The 22,324-nt window shown below is 44.4% G+C and overlaps 1 protein-coding gene across 1 annotated transcript in view; it reads right to left on the reverse strand.

Moving 5' to 3' along the window:
- Nucleotides 1-1,633: 1,633 nt before the first annotated feature.
- The window catches only part of zfpm1 (zinc finger protein, FOG family member 1), a 39,158-nt gene continuing 18,467 nt past the window's right edge, over nt 1,634-22,324 (reverse strand). The window contains 6 exon segments of the mRNA XM_034132881.1: nt 1,634-4,128; nt 4,130-6,555; nt 6,700-6,942; nt 7,106-7,339; nt 8,292-8,543; nt 9,667-9,769. Coding sequence (XP_033988772.1) covers nt 3,979-4,128; nt 4,130-6,555; nt 6,700-6,942; nt 7,106-7,339; nt 8,292-8,543; nt 9,667-9,769 — 3,408 coding nt within the window. The 3' untranslated portion in view covers nt 1,634-3,978.

Here is a 22,324-nt window from a genome sequence, read left to right on the forward strand (position 1 = left end):
GTCTAAGTGTCCGGATTACAGAGGCAACAGTACATCGGCTTAGATTAGGCTGAACCCTCTGTCCAGCCTCTCATCGTCAAACCATGGCTGATAAGATAACGTTTCATTTCATTAGAGAGTATTCTTCTTTGTCCACGTCCTCTCCCTCCAGCTCTACCTCTACCTCTCATTCTTCCTCCTCTCACTCTCACCCCACCTCTTCCTCCTCCTCTCACTCTCAGCCCAGCTCTTCCTCTTCCTCTTCCTCTTGCTCATGCTTCCATGTTGGCTTCCATTGTTGCTGTAAGAAAGTACTCACCTGTGGTCTTTTTATAGTGCTAACATCCTGATTGATGAGCCAACAATGATGCTATCAGGTGTTTGGTCAGGTGGAACGTGTTTCTTGATCATTGGTCCATGTGTGAGGCATTTTGAATATCAGTGTTTTAAACCAGCTAACACGTGACTTCATGTCAGGTTCCTGTGTCTCACGTGGAGAAACGTGTGCAGTGGTTTGCAAAAAGTGCCATGTTGATTTGCAAATTGTGTGAAAAGCTGAAAATGTGTTTAGAGTTTTGGAGATTTGAGCCGATGTTTTGCTCTTTGAGTGTCAGTTAAAATAATTGTGCTTTATGTATCATTTTAGTGTGTTAGCAATCGAGAAAAACTGTAATCAAATGTTATTCATCGATTTTTGACGTGTATCTGTAAAGCACTCTACAAATAGAAATGTAAATGTGTCCGTGTTAAAGACGGAACAGGTCCCAAGGTTGCAATTATTCATTTATTCTTCCTACATCAACTCATGCATGGGGCACTATTGATTCTCGTGCATTTGTGAGTAGAGGGCCCAAAACACTAATGGATGAATAGATGGTGGGGTCCTCCCAGTTTTCCTGGTGCAATTGAGTTCAATATTTACGTAGACCTTATTAGCATCGTAGTGGTTCAATGAAGTCAAGGGTCACTACTGCTGGCTGGAAAAGAAAAATCTAAGTTCCCACAGTATCCTCCTGTCAGGGAACACTGAGGGGACATCCTGATTGGATGTTTGAAGTTGAATTGACTTATTGTTCTTCCTTAGGGGCCAAAGCTATTTCAAATGTAAATAATATATATTGTGTTGAATGAAACTGTTTATCTGTTCAAATATACCTCATTAAATTATATAACTTATTGTGTTTTTGTAACGTGATTATTGATTAATGTGCACTGTCTCAAATAAACAAGTAAGGCAGGCCAACCCAAACCACGGCGACAGACGGGTTCACAGTGACTGACCACAGAGAGACGGCTTACAATTGGAGAATAAACATAGGGCGAGAAATTCAGTGTGCTTCATTTGATCTGCGTTTGAGGCACCAGTGTTTCTATGGGTGCACTCTGCCTGGGATGGAGACAGCCTTGAAGCTGATTGGCCCACTCTTCTTCTTAGGGGTGCTCATGCACATGATTTGAAAGGAAAGCTGATGATTCACTCAGCCTTTATTCAAGAGCAAGTTTTAAACAGTGAAAACGAGTGACTACACATAAGCAACATTTATTCACCTGCAAAAGTCAAGGACTCCTTCTCAAGCACAGGATGAGAGCAGCTGGAAGAGCAGCTCACCGAAACCATGGAAACCACTAGAAAGAAGTTCAGTCATTCTCTCCATCACTGTCTCTCAGAACTTTTTTTATTTCCCATGCATAGTTTGAACAAGAGTGTAATGAAACTGAAATGAAATGGAAATAAAAGTTTTGACTTTCATTGTGATTTTTTCCATTATGATCAGAGGAATCAATAAGAAAACATGTCTTTACAACTAGATAAAAAAGGGTTCAAAATCTTTCAGAAAATCCTTCAAGGTAACGCACTTTGGACGGACAGAGATCTTCATAACATAAATACATCACAAAAGTAAGTAAGTCCCTAAAACTAAAACATTCAGCACATTTTATACAACACAACACAGTGCAAGTGCAGGATGATTTTCAAGCACTCACTTATTTCATTTGTGACTAACTGACATGACTTGTCTTTCTGCTTGTATATGTCCTTTTGAACTGAGAGGGACCAGCATATTGTAAACACTTAGTAGAACAATGTGTCTGATACAGAGCTGCTTCAAAGCACATCAGAGCAGGAAGTGAACCAAGAATCGGACTGTGATGAAAACATCCAACAATTTACATTTGGTTTCCAGTGTTGGAAAGGGGATGATGGGGCGAACATCATTCAGTTAATGAGAAACTAACAGTGCCACATTCGCCACAACAATCTTGTTTGATTCTAATATGAAATTTTGTTGTGTTTACAGCTTGCTCTGGTGTCCCTTGGTGTACAAAAACAACAACAACTGGTATGACAATATTTCTCCCAACCATTTCTGTCAGGAGTGAAAACCAAATTAATTCAGCATCTGGATGCATTTTGGCGACTTATATATAAAAACAAAATGTGGACTTTAAAAACATATGATGGCCCTTACTGTACACTGGTAAGTTTGCATCAATATTTGAAAAAGATGAACATTTCACAGTTCTAACTAACACTGTATTGCAACTGGGAACATGGCGTAAACTGTGTGCACCACTGACAGGGCATTTAGGATCTAACACACACCAAGGGCCCCACTCAGGGGGAACCACTTACTGTACGTGCATAGACTACAGTGTGAGACGTGCTCAACATGTTCCCTGCTATGCCTTCATTGCCGGACAGAACCACAATAATTTAAAAAGAAAACATATTATTGTTTATGTGTGGTAAACATTTTCTCTTTTGTGTATTTCTCAGAATATGTATGGAAAGGCGTTGTGCAACAATAATGTGAAGCTGTGCGTGGTAAAAAAGCAAAAGCATGGTCTTGAGGCTGGACACTAAAGAGACTTTGATTGAAAATATGAATTTAGTTTAGGGAGCCTACTTTATTCTCACCAAAACGTAGGGGGGGGGGTTCTAAATAACCAGAACACCAAAGGCTAACGTGATAACAAAGTTCAGTGTGATCCCAGTGATTACTGTGAGAAGATATTACATATCTACACTTAGAAAAACACATCCAAATCCTTCCAACAGTATTAAAAATATACAAATAAAAATACAAGTACTCTCTGACACCAGGTAGGTAGTTTTCTGTTGACATGAAATCAGTGAGGACTAAAAAGATAAATATTTTTCACATCTTCTTCTTGCTTGAATTTTTTGAAGAGAAAAAAAACGTGTATATGAAAAGAAACCAAAAATTGTCCATTTTGCAATATTATCCTTCAGTAATTAGTAACATTGTGATAATACATTTGTGTTTTTCAGCTAAAAACGCTTCAGCTTCTCTAGTAAGGAAGAAAGAGCCAGTGTTGAAACAATAGTATAATAGAATTCTTGTTTTCAGACATCATACATTATGCACAGATAATAAAAACATTAACAGTGATCAAGTCTTTTTCCACAAGAGAAATTATTCCTCTGTGTTAGTCTGGAACATTAAGAGCTCAGGAAAAGTCTGGAGATGTATCATAACCAGATTAACATAGCGGGTTATCAGTCATCGTCAGAAATGCCTCCAAATGTCAGAACCTAATTACTGACAGTTCAACAGAGAGACAGAGAGAGGACGTGACATACATGTTTTAAACATCCCATAATGCAACAACTGTGAGGCCTGGGAGTGGCAGGAGTTGAATTGGTGACTGCGGTACAAAGACACAGAGTGATCAATGGGACGAGGGCACAGCAGTGTGTGCAGGTAGCATCTGAGCTCTTAGTGTTCTCCAAACATTGACCCATCAGAAGCCTCACTTCAGTGTGGTAGTAACAACACCTGTGACTCTGCTCGGAGCATTAGGCCCTGTCAGGTAAGAGTAACAGTCGTTCATTGTCATTCATGGTCATGCCAGCTGAGCGCCTTTCTGGCACCCATGGGGGAGGACTGGCAGAGGAAAAGGGACATCTGGCTTCTTTGAACCTATTGAAGCAGAGCCTGGGCTCAGAGCAGGACAGTCAGGGGACGAGGACGCTCACTTGACATGTTCAGCACTGTGGGAGGAGCAGTAGTATTTCTTATGAGCTATGAACGTGGACAGGCTGCTGAACTTGATGTTGCAGAGCCGACAGAAGCGGGAGTTACCGTTCAGGACAGGGGAGATCACTGTGGTTTTGGGGGGTGGAGATGAGGGCAGGCTGGGGGGTGGGGTCGGGATGGGAGGCTGTGTTCGGGACAGCCTTGTCTGGAAGGAGGGAAGCCCCCACAGTCTCCCTGAGGACCTCAGGCACAGGGGTCACAGTCAGAGAGGGAGCCCTTTGGGGAGAAACAGGCAGGGGGGAGCCAGCTAAAGGTGACCCCCCCCCAGCTGAAGGGCTGCCGTTTGCCAGGGGGGAGGCCGGTGAAGCTGAACCACTCCTTGTCTGCCCATTGAGGCTCTCTCTGTGGACTCGCAGTCTGGGCTGGCTGATCTGGAGGGTGGAGGTGGTCGCAGCTCCATCCCTGGGACTGAGGCTGGGGCTGCGGCTCACTGCACCACCTGGCTGGGGGGGCTGAATGCTTACTAGCATGCCGTGGGTAGTCTTGAAGTGCTCCATCAGGTCACAGGGGATGAGCCTGTTAGGGCAGTAGGGGCAGACCACCTGAGAGGCACCGAGGCCTTTGGCTCCGGCTCCTGGGATGGCTGCCAGTGTGGTGGCTGTATGGAGAGGAGACGTGGCATCAGAGGGGTGAGGACTGGACGATGTGCCTTGAGCCAGGGCAACCCACTCAGCTGGCAGAGCTTTAGCCTCTATAGGGTGCAGAAGTTCTGGGCGCTCCTGCTGAGGCCTGCTTTTGGGAGAGGTAGAGGCCGATCTCTTGAGCCTGTGAAGCTGCTCCAGGGTGTGAGGCTGCAGGGTGGTGGCAGGGCAGTAGTAGGTCTTATGAGCCAGGTAGTTCTCAATGCTGTTGAAGCTGATACTGCAGGCAGTGCACTTGTGGTAGTCAGTGAGTGGCAGGGAGGGGAGAACACTGCTGCTGCTGTTTGGTGGAACCTCTCTCAGACGGGGCCTCTTGCTGAGGTCAATCGGGCCATCTCCTTCAGGGCTGGAGCTGCCTGCCCCGCTGGGAGAACCTTCCTCTTTCACTGCCAAGCCCAGAACAGAGGCAGACGGAGCCGAGGCAGCCGCGGACGCAGCGGCAGCAGCAGCAGCGTTGGCTAAGGCTTCAGTTCTGGCCATGTGAATCTCATACATCTTCTTTCTCTTGCGTGTCCTGATGGGTTGGGGAAGGAAGGGCGTTGTGGTTGTTGCCTTGGCCATGTGTAGGGACCGGTGGTTGGATGGGTCATGGCGGGAGGCGCAGTAGAAGCGCTTGTGAACGGTGTAGTTCTCATGACGACTAAAGCGGATGTTGCAGGCTCCGCAGAAGGTTCTGTTGGGATCGTCTTCTTGTTCTTCTACAAAACCACTTGCTGGACTCTGGCTGCCTTCGCTTGCTCTTCCTCCTCCACCTCCTCCCACACTTCCACCGCCACCTTCCCCTTCAGAAGAGGATGATAGTCCTTCCTTTCCTGCAGGGGTTTCTGTCTTCACTTCCACGACCCTCCCGGATTCTGTTGCTCCACTGCCTGCAGGAGGGTCAGAGTCAGAGGGAGAAGCAGAGGCGGCCCTACTTGCTGCTCCGCCCTGAGGTGATGCTGACGTGCCATGGGCCCCACTGGAAGGGAGTGTCGCTGGTGCTGCATCTCGAGTTGTCCCAGGGTCTGAAGCTGAGGTTGCACCTTCTCCATGATGCCTACTGGAGCAGTACAGCCTCTTATGTGCATAAAAGTTGTTGATGTTGTTGAAGGTGATATCGCATTGAAAGCAGGTGGCTCCTTTGTGAGGAGGAGTGGCTGTGGCTGTAGGCGCAGTTGGTCCAGAGGGTAGGAATGCAGCCGGGTTGTTCTGAGGAACTGTCTGGCCCTGCTTCAGACGGCTGTGGACCATCTCTGACATTTTAGCCAGTATCTCTGAGGCCTGAGGCAGGATGGCGGCCTCAGGATTAAACATGTACTGAGGCAAGAACATTGCTCCTCCGGGAAGAACTGACCCTGTGCCACTGACATGTGCGGGGCTAGAACCAGGGGTGGGACTAGTTGGTTCTGCCTTTACAGTTGCAGTGGCCAGACTTTTTGGAGAGGTGGATGTCTGGAAGGAGGATGTTTGCTTCTTGTTTGTCTTCCTTGTTGCTTCTTGATCTCCTGCCTCTTCACCCAGCTGCTCATCTTCTCCAGCCTCCCTAATCTCCATTTGCTGCTCTTCTGTCTCTAAGTCCGAAGGAGGCTCCTCTTTGATCTTTACATCAATAGGACTGTAGTCTCGAGGCGTGGCGGAGCCTCCGTTTGCACCAGGGCTGACCGATTCTGGCGTAGGGACACAGGCCAGGGACTCCCTGTCCTGGGGAGACTGCTGGAGGTGGGGGTTGTCAACTGAAGATGGGGTGCTTTGGCAGGGGGTGGGGCTCCTTTCGACTGGGACCCTAACCTCTAGGTGGGTTCGCACATGCTGCTGAAGCTGGGCAGGTGAGTCAGAGTTCTGGCCACACACTTGACACTTCAGCACCACGCCAGAGTCTCCTGGACTGAGACCTGAAGACAGTAAAAAACAGCAAACTATAACAGTAGCATACATTTGAAGGGATCTAGAAAAGCATCAGTTATATCAATGAAGCCAATATTGATCCACAATCTGGAAATGTAGCCACATTTAGTCACATTGATGGTATGTCTTACCAGTGGACATGGGGAGCTTGGGTAGGCCGGGACCTGGGGAGTAGACCTCACTGTGAGACCCCGGCTGGCAAACCATGTGGCTGGTGACCAGATGGCTGTAAAGGATGTCCCTTGTTGTGGAGACAAAGCCACAGCCATGACACACCCCGTTCAGTGTGTCAGTGTGGACCTTAAGGTGGCGCTCACAGTTCGCTTTAGTGGTGAAGGCTGACAGACAGATGAGACAGACAAATGGACGCTCACCTGTTAAAAGACAGAGGGACACTTATTTAGAGGGACACATTATGAGCCAATCTTCCACACGATGTGATAAACATTAAGGCACATTGGTCAAGCATCTACAGGTTAGGTCTCCATGTTTGGACCTGTCTGTTGGGCGTGCAGAGACAGTAGGCCTGGCACTCACCACTGTGTGTGCGCATGTGGATCTCAAGTGAGCTGGCACTGGGGCAGCTCTTGTTGCACTGTGGGAAGGGGCAGATGCGCTCGTTGGGGTAGGACTCCTTGGGTTTGTCCTGTGGCGGGGACGAGGCTGCAGCCGGCTGCTTCTGCCGGCTGGCACAGTAATACATGAGGTGGGCCTGCAGGTTCCTCTCACTGCGGTACCAGATCCCACAGTCCTTGCATGGGAAGATGTCCTCTGATAGAAGATACATTTAGAGTTAGATGACTTCAAATGTTTCACAAATTAGTGACTCAAGTACCTTTACCTGTAAAACTCTCAGAAACCATTTTCAAAGGTCAATCTACAGCTTTTATAGGTGAAGCAAGCACTCATGTTGGACACACACACACACACACACACACACACACACACACACACACACACACACACACACCACACACACACACACACACACACACCACACACACACACACACACACACACACACACACACACACACACACACACCACACACACACACACACACACACCACACACACACACACACACACACACACACACAAACACACACACACACACACACACACACACACACACACACCACACACACACACACACACACACACACACACACACACACACACACACACACCACACACACACACAGTAAGGGCATTGACAATAATCATCATATATATATCTATCATATACTGAAGAGCTGCATCACCCTCTTGTGGCCAAAGGGATCATTGCAGCCAGAAGACAGATGCTGAAATACAGATTTATGCCATGATGGCTTTCCGGTACCAACTTATATCGCAGCTGTCGCAAAAACAGTGCCTGGATAAAAGTCTTTGGGCTGACAAGACAAAACAAGTATAGCATAAAGGCTAGAAGGGAAACTGTATTGCATGTAATACTTATAGGCCATACAGTCTCTCATATTTACTCTACATGTTAAATACATATTCTTAAGGATATATCTTTCTTAAAGAAACCTTAATACCACTTTGTATCGTTTGAATTATTTAAATTCCAAACTATCTTATTCTAATGGATAGTTTCCCTAGCCAGATTAGAAGCTAGTTGTTGTATCTGTATATAGTAGATATAACATATACTTTATTGAAAAAAATAGCTGTACTGCTAACGAATAAACAGACTTTGATTTATATATATTACTCACTGTTGACAATGGCAGTAGCCAAGATGGCGGCCATGCCAGCCTGCTGTGGGAGGAGCTGGATCTCTGAGCGCAGCGCTGGGGGGTACAGAGAGTCCTCCGTCTCCACAGGGGGCTTCTGGGTGACAAGGCTGAGTGGAGGAGAGAGCTGGGCCTGGGGGGGGGAGGAGCAGGGGCCCACAGGTGGGGACAGGGCCGCCAGGAGCCTTTCACCAGCTGCAAGCTCCCTGGTCACCTTACAGAACAATTCTTCACCTGAAACACAGAAGCTCAGGTCACCACAGGAAGCTAACAAAAAAACACAGAGTAAAGATTATCTTTTTTTTTCATGCCAGTTAATATACACTAAATGTATTCCATTTGGGGGTCGTGTTGTCTGGAGGTAACAACATTTTGACTAGTGGTGGTAGGAACATAGAAAAGGTGGAAGTACTCTCATTGGTAGTGCCCAAGACCAGGCTTAAAACCCGAGGGCACCGAGCCTTCGCAGCAGCTGGCCCTAGGCTCTGGAACACTCTGCCCCTCCATGTGAGGTCGGCCCAGACCCTAGGGGTTTTTAAATCAAAACTAAAAACACACTTCTTCTCTCTGGCTTTCTAGTTAGAGCGGAGCACGACTCCTGACTTTTCCGTGTGTTTTATTCTTATTTTGTTTTTGTTTTTTTAAGTTATATCTGTTGTAATTTATTGTCGTTTATTGTGTTTTGTAGTAATGTGTTTTTATTACATGTACAGCACTTTGGCTCGACCAAAAATTGCTTTTAAATGTGCTTTATAAATAAAACCTGATTTGATTTGATTTGATTTGATTGAAGTCAACAATAGCAAAGCCCTGGGACTGACCCACCACCCAGTGTGTCAATGTCCCTGTCCTGTTCAAGCCAGAAAGCCTGTTCAATAGCTGCTTAGTGATGAGGGTCATCTACTCAGGAAACTGCTAACATGTTACTTCAACCACTCACTTGACATTTAAAATGAGTAATAAAACATTTGATAAATGGTTTCTAGCATTTATGTTGGCGTAAAGAGATTTACTTGGATATGATATCAAACTTAGAAAGCAGGAAATCTCCATATTTGAGATTCTGATCAAAAACATTTTCTGCCATTATTGCTTAAATACTTACTTGCAATCAATACATTGATTATCAAAATTGTTGTCGACTTTTTTTCTGTAAATTGACGGATCGCATAGTCGACTAAAATGTGCAGCTCTACTTAAATATGCTTAATAGAGAAGTAACAGTACAATGTAAGGGGAAACATGGTTTAGAACAATGACTTTGAGCCAGTGTGGTGGAGCTGCTCCACACTGGGAACACTGGGCAGTCAACAGGAAACATCAGGTGGACATGCTGTTGCTACACTGGAACACTCACGTTGGCTGTAGATGGTGCAGTTGGCAGATGAGAGGTCAGAGGTCAGAGGGAGCAGACTCATCCAACAGTCTGGATCCTCACACACCAGAGAAAACCTAGAGTTCTGGAAACACACACACAGAAGGGATGGGTTAGACTCATCACACAGTGTATATAATGACGCACCCCCACAGTGAGAATGAAGGACCCCTGCTTAGTTTAAGAATGAAAATATAATAATCAAAGAGGTTTTTTTTATTACAAAGATTGACATGAATTTACCAACAATGTTGCTTGTGACTATTAGTGCCAAAACAATTAGTTAATTTATATTTAATTGAAATAAAAAAGGTTCATGTTTTCCTAGCAAGCTTCTCCTTCGTATCTCTGCATTTTGGACTGTTGGTCAGACCAAAAACTATTTATAGATGCATCCTTAAACTCTGGCCGATGTGTCTTTTTACACTATCTCTTGATTTTAAAAACAAACAAACCTGAGTAAATGATATTCTTCCTCACAGTTAACTGTTGATGAGTCTTTTATGATAATACAAACATTACATAATCAGAATGATGAAAGTTTTCAAGGGATTAGCAATACAGTGCATAACGTGATATGCTACCACAGCTGGAAATGTTTAGTTTCCATTGGTCCACATGTTTCTCTCTTCCCTCCCTCAAAACATATCAAATCCAATAAATGATTGTCACTGCCATTGTCACTTTCAAGTGTCCATTCTCCTCTTTAACTGCACAGCAGTGGTGAACCGTCAGGGCCTCCAGGGTATTCAGAGAATACCCTGGAACACTCAGATAAAACAAACAAACAAATCGATTTAATTATATAAATAAAATGAATAAATGAGAATGGTATCTGTGTTGTTGATCTGTAATATTACAGTGTTACGTTGATTTATTTGTCCTTCTTGATCCATGCACTACGCATTTCAGTGGTTTTGTGTTAGAAAAAAAATGCAACCAATCTTTCTGGGTCTCTGGGTAGAATATCCTTCAACCAAGGTATTCTATATCCTGGATAGAATGCCCTGGCCGTTACACTGAATGAGGCCACGTTTACACGGAGACGAAACAGGTTGTATCTGCTACAGTTCTCTATCGTATGGACGGTTCGTTCACACGAGGCCGTAACGGAACCGCGGAAACGGAGCCCTCAAACGGTAACGGGTCCCAAGGTGGGTAGATCTGCGGACGAAACGCTCTGGGGGGCCTAACGGCTCCGTGTGTACGTCCTATACGATCATTTCCTGATAACAATGACGCCATAGCCCCGCCTCTCCCAACCTCTCCTGCTCACTGCTGTAGCATGGTCAGTAGCTACTCTCTGCTACTGACCATGCTACAGATGTTAGTGCAAAATCTACAGCTCCTCTACCACAACCATCAGCAACAAGTGGACATGGAGAATTACATGAACTACATGTTGCTAAATCCACCGCGGGGCATAAACAGAAGGGCAACCAGGCAACCATGGCAACCATGCTCGGGGGGTCTTCTTCGCTGCTTTTGGTGTATTTTGTGCCTGAGAGCGTACGTTTGGATTGACAGTTTGATCAACCAATCATATATTGATTTGTAGCCAATGGGCGTATTCTTTCAGAGTTCCCCTTGGTGCCAGGGTACTCTAGATCAGTGGTTCTCAACTGGTCAGGCCTCGGGACCCACTTTTTCCTTTGTCAATAAATCGCGATCCAACATTTTGAACCACTCAAATCTATTCAACAAAAAATGGTGCTGTAATCTATACGCTTTTCAGCATACAATATTAATGAAAGTGAAGTACAGTGCATATATCCCTTATATCCCTTATATCCCTTCACAGAACTAAAGTATGCTTTTAAAAGAGGTTTAATGAGATGATGGAATCAAAGCTGGACTGTATAACATAAAAAGGCACACATGCTGAAAACCCAACCCCAGAAGGGGGTCTGGGGGGATTCTCCCACAGGAGATTTTTATACATACTAACATATAAACTACGCATTCTGGTACACTCTGAGAAGAAAATAAATAAATGTATTACTACCCGACATATTAATAATATTTGATGCCATTGTTTGTGTTTCACTTTGTTCTGAAGCTGAACTTGCTGCTCCACACAGAGAGAAGAGCAAAGAGGAGAGAGTCTGTGTGAATTACTTTCAATTGTGGGTAAGGGTAGATAGCCCCCATTGTTCTGTGACCTGTCAATCATCAAACCGGGTTTCATTATGTGTTCATTTTTATCTGAAGTTGTACCCATGGATGTATAAAGAATACTTCTACCGCAAAGTTATTCTCCGTGGGGACTTCCGGCAACAATCTTGATTCTGATTGGCCAGAAGACTCAAAAAGACATCAGCAAAGATGTTTTATTGAGAAGATGATCACTCCGTGACAGAAGTTTTCAAAACCGTTTATGGTCTCTGGTACTTCCAGTCCAAAGCCTACAGCCACAGCGTTAGAAAATCGGGCCTTCAAAAGAAAAGTTTGACTTATTTCCCAAAAAAAAACAAAAGAAACATTCGCGACCCACCAGTTGAGAACCACTGCTCTAGAAGGCCCGTTAGTTCACTGGCTCGAGACAGAGGATCTAGATGAATGCGACGAAGCAATTCATTTGCCCTTTTATTGTTTTTAACGTTGAAATAGCAAGTGCAACAGGTGAAGATGATGTTGTTGCGGAATTGTTTCAGTACCCTTTTCAAGACGACAATTCAGTGAAAAGACGGACATTATAACGGCGGAGGGGGGGGTGTGTGTGTGCGTGTGTCTACAGAAGGTCCAGTTGTGATAGACACGGTTCGCCACTGCTGTACAGTATGCACATGGCGAGACAATCACAATTCAAACGGTAAAGCATGAATTGCTGTAAGTTGGGAATACACAGTCACACAATACTGTCTCATGTGTTTCCAGTGGCAAACAAGAGGATGCCAGGGAGCACACGATGATCCCTACCCAAGAAGGAAATGAGGAAATAAAGGGAGCAGGGGCTGAACAAAGCTGCATGGAAAAATAAAGGAGAAGAAAGAAGAAAGAGGAGAATAGGAATAAAAGAGGGAAAGAGACCCCGGGAGAGAGTGAGAGAAGAAAAGGAAGAGGAAGAAGATCTGATGAGGTCGGAAGGGGCTATTCAGACCGCTGCCATAATAAGATCCACGGAACACACCGGAAAGAGAGGAACAGCCTGTGTGTGTGTGTGTGTGTGTGTGTGTGTGTGTGTGTGTGTGTGTGTGTGTGTGTGTGTGGAGGCATGAGACAGAGGGAATACATGAAACATACACATAGATTTTACTGCAAAATTGTGTAGAATGTCAACTTTAAAATGCCTCATTGTTCTCAACAATCATCGTATCAACCTGACCATTAGTCTCTTTAGTAGCAATGTATAGTAAACTGGTGTAAGTACACAGGAACATACTACAGTACGTAAGCCAATGCTGAATTGACATTGTGGCAGTATGTATGTTCATTCTCACTGTAACTGCACCAGTCCTGCTGTTAGGCTCTGAAAAGGTCATTTTACTAGCTGATTAAAAGCAATGGCTAGCAAAGTGACACACTCAGCGTACTGTACCGTATCTCTATCAGGGATACGTGTGGTATGGCTCCGCTTTTTCTCCTTTCATATCTTATATGAAATACAATTAATTCAACATCTTAAAAGGGAATAAAACACTTGTATTTTATCCATGCAATGCTGAATGTCTTTTTTCTATCAAAGCACAGCATTGAGTCAGTGTGATGCAGTACTGTCCCTCTCCATCAGGAGGCAGCCTTCCCCCAGCACTGCACAGAGCAGGGACTGTCTGAGGGTCAAAGGTCACTGGATTGTGTATCCTGCTCAACTGTTTAAACTACATAACCTTTTCATGTGTTCTAATTTAAAGTCATAGTGCTATCTTACCCAAAACAAGTACATATATTCATATATTTAGTCCCTGATGATTCGAATCATTAGGGACTAACTATATAAATATATGTACTTATTTTGGGTAAGCATATATCTAAAACAATATATATTTCCTGACACCAAAAACAAAAATGCTTTTTAAAATCCATAAGAGCTTATCAGCACTTTGTCATGAAATCCTTATCCCCATGTTATGCTGTGTTTCAGCAACGTTTACAATGGTTATTACTCCTTTGGGATGTCAACACCGTGGTATTAAAAGACAGGCTGATCAGTTCAAACCAGCCGCTCCAGGTGAGTAACAATTGGCTCTATCCCTGGCTTTCTAGAAGTCATTCAGAGCCCACAACAGGAAGTGTGTTCCATACAAATTGGCACATTTCATGCATTTTCTTTGCACAATATTTTCCTCCCCAACTCCTACATTGATACACTTTATTAAAGAGCTAAAATGCACTAAACATAAAATCATCTTCATTTATATTATTCAAATTAAAAGTGGTTCCCAGTATGGGCTTTGGGACCCAAAAATTAGGAAGGAAGAAAAGAATGAAGCCAACACAAAAATGTGTTTATTTTTCAGTGAGAAGAGAAGGAAGGAGTGAATGGAGGAAGCCTCTGAGTGTGTCGCACGCTGAAGACGGAGGCAGAGCGTATTGGATTTCATGGGGAACATCACTGATGTGGAGATACTGCTTCTTTTGTTTTAATTTGTAACCCAATGCTGGAGCCGTCTGAGCTGTAAGTACTGCTAATTTGTTTCAGACTAATTCATCACGGCCACGGCTTTGGAATTTGCTATGATAGGGCAATGGGGAGAGCAATGAGGAAAACACACACACTCATGTGTAAAAAGAAAGAAGAGAAACAGTCAATCACACAGACTGTTGTTCAAAATATATGAAGTAATGACTCACTGTGAGTGTGAAACTCCATATTTTCTTATTGGATAATTACTCTTAATAAAATCCAATGTTGTCCACTCATTGTCATGGTAAAGTCAGATTTGTCTTTGAACAAAGCTGGATTTAAAATGCTGCAGATAATGTTGGTTTACTTTGAGAAATGAACAAATTGAGGGTTTAACCTGCAAATGGCTACAGAACTACACATATAATGAATATATTATACTCAATGTCAATCTGCAGGAAGAATAAGATCGAGCTGTACACACTCTGCAGCCACGGACACACAGCAGACACACATACAAAATGATCACTGTGTGTGTGTGTGTGTTTGTGTGTCCCCTTGTTTTGGTCTGACGCCGATCTCACTGACTCAAAAGGCAGACAGTCACCCAGAGGAACGTGCCTCGACCCACAAAGAGTGAACCTCGGCTGCCTTGGTTTTCAAAAACATGACAGTGTTCACTGCTGGGAATGCCCCCCCTTCCCCCCCCTTCCCTTCAACAGATCCCCTTTGCTGTGACAGAAACACCTGCTGAGCACGTCTCCTCCCACAGAGAGCAGTCAGCCTGGGTATCGAACCGTGGTGCTCAGCACTCAGTTCAATATATGTAGTATATTACATTACGTAGCATTTAGCTGACGATTCTATCCAAAGTGATTTACAACAAGTGCAATAAACCATCAAGATTTAAGATACAAAAACAATGCTGATATATTTACTTCAAACAAGCAAGACCATTGGAAGTGCTGGTGCATAAGTAAAGCACGAGTGTGTTGCCGTTTTTTTTAATGAGAATATGAAAGTTGGAAAAGGTTTGGACACCCCTGGTCTAAGAGATTTGGGGGAAAATGACAAGGAAAAAGTCAATCTGGAGTACCAAGAGGATTGACCACAATTGTCACATTCTCAGCTTTTCCTAAAAACGTCATCCTCCAATAAAGATCTGTATTTCCACATAAATCACCCCGTCTTCTATTTGTATCACCCTAACTATCCGCACAGCCCTCCATCTATCAATGGGATGTCAGGCCTCCCCGGCAGAGCTCCATCTGAGTTGAGAGTGCTGCCTTAAGCCCCATCAGCAGAGGAGAGTGTTTGAGCTGCAGTCTAAGCCCCTCGCCCGGACCCCGGTCCCCTCATGAATATTAACCAGCCCCGAGCCTGGCTTTAATCTGCCTGATCCCCGCACTGCTGCCGCCCGAGACGATAGCGAATCTAATTATTTGGTCTGATATTAACCCCCCGCTTCCACACTCCCACCACACACACACCATCCCCCCCCACCCTGTCCTCACTATAGCTGCTAAACGTTCACAGCAACAAAACTCTAGAACCACCTTCAGTGCACACACACACACACACACACACACACACACACACACACACACACACACACACACACACACACACACACACACACACACACACACACACCACACACACACACACAACACACACACACACACACACACACACACACACACACACACACACACACACCACACACACACACACACACACACACACACACACACACACACACACACACACACACACACACACACACACACACACACACACACACACACCACCTCCAGCGCAGCCTGTGACGCCCTCTCCTTATCAGGCCCAAAAACGCCCTCCTCAACCGATAAAAGTTGAATGCAAATGATGCCAGGCGGATTTCATTTCTTCATTTTATTTCTCCGTTCTCTCGCTCACAATCACAATGGTTTCTTGTTCGCTCTCTCTCCCTTCTCTCTCAGAGTGCATCCCGTTTTTTCAAATGTTTTTAATGGGTATTAGTTTAACAGAGTTCACTGATGACTTTATTTGAGTTGACTTTGGAGCATTATGGTGGGGAAGTTGTTGGGGTGTTTCCTGATGCTTAAGGCTGATCAGAGTCTGACGCCATGGTGAACTCAGGAGGAAGCATGGCATCAAAAACCCCAGCCCACTTCCCATGCTGGGGGGAGAACATCGGGCTGGCTGTGGGAGAGGTGGTGGGACACAGCAGCATGAGGTCACCGGTGCGGATAAACAGTGCCTTGATAGGTGGAGAAAGTGAATGGCGTCATGGAGACAGGTATGATGGTGAAGCCGCTGAGGCTGCCCAAATACAAAGTTCTTCAAATGTCCCTCCTTTCATTACACATGAGTTCCTCAGCAGAGAGATCTGTAGACACGGGAAAGTGGTCTCCCCGGAAAAAAGGATCCGGTCTGGATGCAAGTCTACTGAAGCATGTAGTGTCAGACTGCATACATGATACTGAATAACTGGGATGTTAAGGTAGATGATTACGACTATGTGTTTCTTACAATTTATAATGTTTTGGTTGCAGAGAGGAGAGACAAGTGGCGGTCCGGGGCTGGGGGTTCAGCTCTGCCCGGCCCGGGGTACTCCTGGTGAGTAACAGATACAGATCAAATCCATAAGATGCAGGATGGCAAACAGATTCCATTTCCTCTCCACAAAGTATTTTACTCACTGGAGCTGGAGCATTTTATTAAGGTGAGGATGCTTATAATTAAAGCACGGTTCGACCTTTTTACAAATGCTCCAACAATCAGTGCGGGGTGGAAGCTCTTTTCTCAGAAAGTGAATAATGTTTGAAATGGCTGTGCCTTTTTGTTATTCTTAGGTGGGGATTTGAACTGTACTGCAAATGCATGTTTAGATCGCAACCATGCAGAGCCGCATCAAACATCCCAGCTGGTCTACACGTATGGTCTGGTGGATGTGCAGATGAGCAGTTTACGATTTCTCTGAACAGCTGTCAACGGCCACAGTTTTACTGCTGCCACTGGGGAATAAGGATGTTTGTATATGCAAATCATTAGTGGTGCAATCTAGCTCATCTGTGTCTCAATGTGTATACTGTTTCACATTGTCTCATATGGTTTACACTTGATCATGTCTAAACAGGAGCGCCTCATGGTCATTACATGTCATTGCTACAGAAAACAATAACACAACTGTTCTGTGGAATATAAAGATACATTTTCTGTGGGATGCTTTGAATTAAAAGTGAAGGCTTCCCGCCAACATTGGTTCAAAAGCTTTTAATAAATCCGTCAGCCATAGTGGGCTTCATTGTTTTTGTTTGTTTCTTAATTTGTCACAGCACTGACATCATTGATCTTGTGTTACCTGTCAGCACATGAACATGATTGAAATGAGTTCCACACATACAGATCATAATTGTTGGGGATTCAGAGTACATTATAAACTTGTCAGTGTCTCCTGATTTACAATGACCTCAAACATATTCTTCTTCCTATTCTTATTCCCTCCTGGGCCGCAGACATTTACAGTCGCCATAGATACTGCATCTCTAGATAACATGATATTAGACTAGCTTCCAATTGGTCCAGACTGGTACTACAGCTGCATTGAACATAAGTAGGGCAACTGGTAGATGTCATTCAAGATTTGAAGGGTTTTATTCTGCATGTCCTGCTGAGTCCCTTCCACCACTGTGGCCCAAACACTAACCATGGTGTCCTGTGTGTGTGTGTGTGTGTGGGGGGGGGGGGGGGGGACGACACACCTGTGGCAGCCAGTAGTGTTTGATACATAACAAAAAAGAATAAGAAAAAAATACAAAGAAAGAAAAAGTAGAGCCAGTGACATCATCTACAGATCAGCACACATTCCTGAAGGTGCACCCGTCCTTCTCACTGTGCTCCTCTAGCTGGGAATTCTAAACCCACCCTGCTCTTCTCCTGACCTTTTCAACCATGGTTCCTTCTTTCACTCTTCCCACAAAATCATTCATTCAATCATCCAATTCACCCTCTCTCTCTCTTTCTTTCTTAATCTCCTGTCCTCTCCCTCTCCCCAACTCTCATTCCTCCCCTTCTGCCTGCCCCTCCTTTCCCATCCAATCTCTCCCTCTTTCTGTCTCTCGTTCTATCTCTCAGCTACAGGAAATGGTTTCTTTCCCGATCCAGGGGGTTGGAGGGGAGTACTCACTGTCCCAAACAAAGAGGTCACTGTGTGAATCCTCCAAAAATACAAAGAAGAAAAGGAAGGCAGATAAAATCAGAAACCTACTCTCATCCGCCACACACACACACACACACACACACACACACACACACACACACACACACACACACACACACACACCACAACACACACACACACACACACACACACACCACACACACACACACACTCACACACACACACACACACACACACACACACACACACACACACACACACACACACACACACACACACACACACACACACACACACCAACACACACACAACACACACACACACACACACACACACACCACACACACACACACACACACACACACACCACTTCCTCTGTTGCACTCACGCAAATCCTTTTACATTCAACAGAGACACAAGATTTTGTTGACACTGTATGTTCCTCTCACGGGGTAGGAATATGGCCAACGCACTACATGGCTACGGCCCAGCAGCAGAGTGAAAGCGTATTCCCATGAGAAAAAAATGGAGGGAGCCAGGTTTGATGAGCTGCATGCAAATGACATGTAAAAATATAAAACTGCGATACTTAAAACGGGGCCGAGATAAGAGATTTGAAAATGAGGCACTCTTGGAAAGCAGGCTCCTGAACTGCCGGAGATGAGGCTCAGAGATAGAGAGGATAGAGGTTTTCCCTCCTCTTCTCCTCTCTTACACCTCCTCCTCCTCCTCGCTCCTTCCTCCTCACCCTGCAGATGACAGGGAGATGCAGATACCAGCCAGTCACAGCCACTGAGTGATGAACACCGGCTCCTTCTATCTCCTTTAATCCTTCTCTTCCACGTTTGCTTCACCTCCATTTTCTCTCATATTTCCTTTTGTCTCTCATGTTTTGTTTCAGGGCAGGGCTCAACGCTAACTTTTAAAAGTGGTTGCCAGGCTGGCAACCAGGCATCAGCTTTTGGTTGCCAAAAATACGGTTGCCATTTTTAGTCACCTTATATTTTAAATAACTAAGATACTATACAGTTATACATCAACTTAATAATGAACATGTGACACAAAAGAATGTTCTAATGCTTTACAATAAGTAATAACACAATTATTTGAAACTTAAGTGGTAGTAAACTTGTCCACCCTCAATTGCTGGTATACTAAACACCAGTAGTGCAGCTGTTGTTCTTCACAGAACCCTCACAAATGAATTGAGCAAGTCACTAGTTTCTTGGTCATCCGTTGTCTTCCTTTCAAATGTGGGTTTTCTTGACCTTTGTGCTGACCCCCACCGTAGATCCATTGGCCCTTCAGCATTGAAGTCTTGATTGTGGTTCTGTCATTGGCCAGACGAATACATTTCTAACGTTAAATAAATGAAAACCATTCACACTTAAAGGTGGGGTAGGTAAGTTTGAGAAACCGGCTCGAGTGCGCTAGAATTTGAAAATACACAACCGGAGAAAATCTGCCACTTCCTTACAGAGCCCCTCCTCCAACACACACGAACGCGCACATGACCAATGAGGGCACGAGATAAGTTTGTGCACGGAAGGCTGACAGGCAGGTAGGCCATCCAGTTATTTTAGCCGGCCCGGCTAAAATGATTGGTCGTGCTTTTTACAGTACTACGGCTTCCACAGATGACATTTATTTATGGATTTTTTGTCAAAGCACTTAAGATATTCATTGCTATCGGGATGTTAAGAGCATTCCATGGAATATAACAACAAGTGTATCTCGAGCCGGTTTCTCAAACTTACCTACCCTACCTTTAAGAATTTGATATTAATTATTAATTCTGTAAATTACCTTTAATATGTCTAACTATATTTAACATGTGTTAAATATCATACTGGAGAAATAAGAAACTGTAATTGTATGCAATCAGTTAGGGCATTAATAATTAATATCTAATTCTTAACTGTGAATGGTTTTCATTTATTTAACATTAGAAATGTATTAGTCTGGCCAAACTTGATGGCAACCTAAAATCCCTCTCTTTCCGTACCTCAGATAGAAGATATGATTGGAGACAAAACAGCCAATCAGAATTGACCTTCTCGAGTTCTCCGATTTGGTTGGTTTTGTGGCACATTTGTAACCCTGTGCCAACTTGAGCGAGTCCGCAGGCAAACTTGAGCGCATACAGGGTGGAGAGGTTGAGCGAGGGAGAGCGAGGGAGAGAGAGCGTGTGCAGGAGTTTGTGAGAGGGCTTGAGAGTCAATTTCTCTTCAAAATATAATTGATGTGCTTGCAAAATATATTTTTCTGTGGTCGAAAATGTTCTATTGCGTGCTCAATAACATTTTCTATGCTCAAAAAGGCACACAAATAACGCCATATATTTCGCCTCCCAAGACTTTAGACATTTCCTCTTTGCTTTTCGTTCGGGTTCACCTTGCGCTTTATCAGTTGAATCACTTTGAACATTCGTTTGAGATGTTGACAGGTTGGCCGAACTTTTTACCCCACAGTCAAACAACTTAATTTGCTTCGCCATTTTTTGTAAAACAAACACACGGGGGCCGGGGCACCGCGCACGCGAGTTAACGTGCATCGCTTTCTGGCTCCTTAATCACACCAATGCACGTGCAACTTAAGTATCAGGTTCCGACTGGTCACAACAATAATTAAATATCACTCTTAATACAACACATAATTAACATTTATCTATTTTGGGGTGCACATTTTGCTGTTTACTGTCCTTATTTCTTTATGTTAAAACCGTTACTGTCGAGCCCTGCAGGGGATGGACCTTTCCCACCCTTCTCTTTGCCTCTATTTTGTTCCTCTTCCCCCCTGGCCTGGCTGAGTTTCTGTCTATCAATATTTTATCTTATTTGGCAGTTTTCTCTCCCCTCTCTCCCGTGCTGAGGTGTGGGCTCTTCTGTCTGCCTGGCTGACAGACCTGCAGACAGACAGCTGCTGTCATGATGTGGGCGAGTCATACGACAGGTTGCCTGTGTGGAGCACGACGATTCAATCACCACAGATAAAAGCTAGCTCTCCTTGAGGCCATGATCCACAGTGTCCACATTTTGAGAAGAGACATCCATTACTCAAGGGCTGTGCCCAAAAACTCCTTGTCCAGGTTTGAAGTCCCAGCAGTTTTGGCTTTTAGTTTTTTCCAGTGACAAATAATATGAGAGAGGGATTAAATTTAATATTTGAATGATTTGATTTGATTGGTGAAGATGGAGACCCTGAAAGCAGTGACTCAAAGCAGCATTCCACACTGTATGCTGCAAGAGGACTGTACCTTTCTTTGAGATTACTTCGGCAGTGACTGCTGTTGGTCTGCCCATCTTATGAGTAAAACCCTAAGCAGTTGGCTGTTTAAGAGCAGATATGTCAACCAATTAAATGACATTGAAGGTCCCCTATTATACTGTTTTACATCAATATATTATAGGTCTCAGATATATACAAAACATGTCTCTGAAGTATTTGGCTCGAAACACCAAAAAGATCATTGCAGCATCCCATAATCCCCTCTGTTTCAGCCCTGTTTCCAAAGTGCTGATTCTCTGCCTGATACTTTAGATGAAAATAAGGAGCCACTCCCCACGCCCCTCTGAGACCCCCTTTACACGAGAACGAAACGGCTTGTATCTGCATAGTTTCTCTTGCGTATAGCCCTTTTATTTACACGAGGCCGTAACAAAACGATAGAAACGGACCCCACAAACGATAACGGGTCCCAAGGTGGATAGATTTGCAAACAAAACGCTCTGGGGGGTCAAACGGCTCCGTGTAATCGCCTCTATACGATCATTTCCTGAAAAAATAACGATAGACCCGCCTCTCCCCACCTCTGCTGCTCACTGCTGTAGCATGGCCAGTAGCTACTGTCAGTAGCAGTAGCTACTGTCAGTAGCTACTGCTAGTGC

This window comes from Trematomus bernacchii, unplaced genomic scaffold (genome assembly GCF_902827165.1).
Source record: "Trematomus bernacchii unplaced genomic scaffold, fTreBer1.1, whole genome shotgun sequence".
NCBI lineage: Eukaryota > Metazoa > Chordata > Actinopteri > Perciformes > Nototheniidae > Trematomus > Trematomus bernacchii.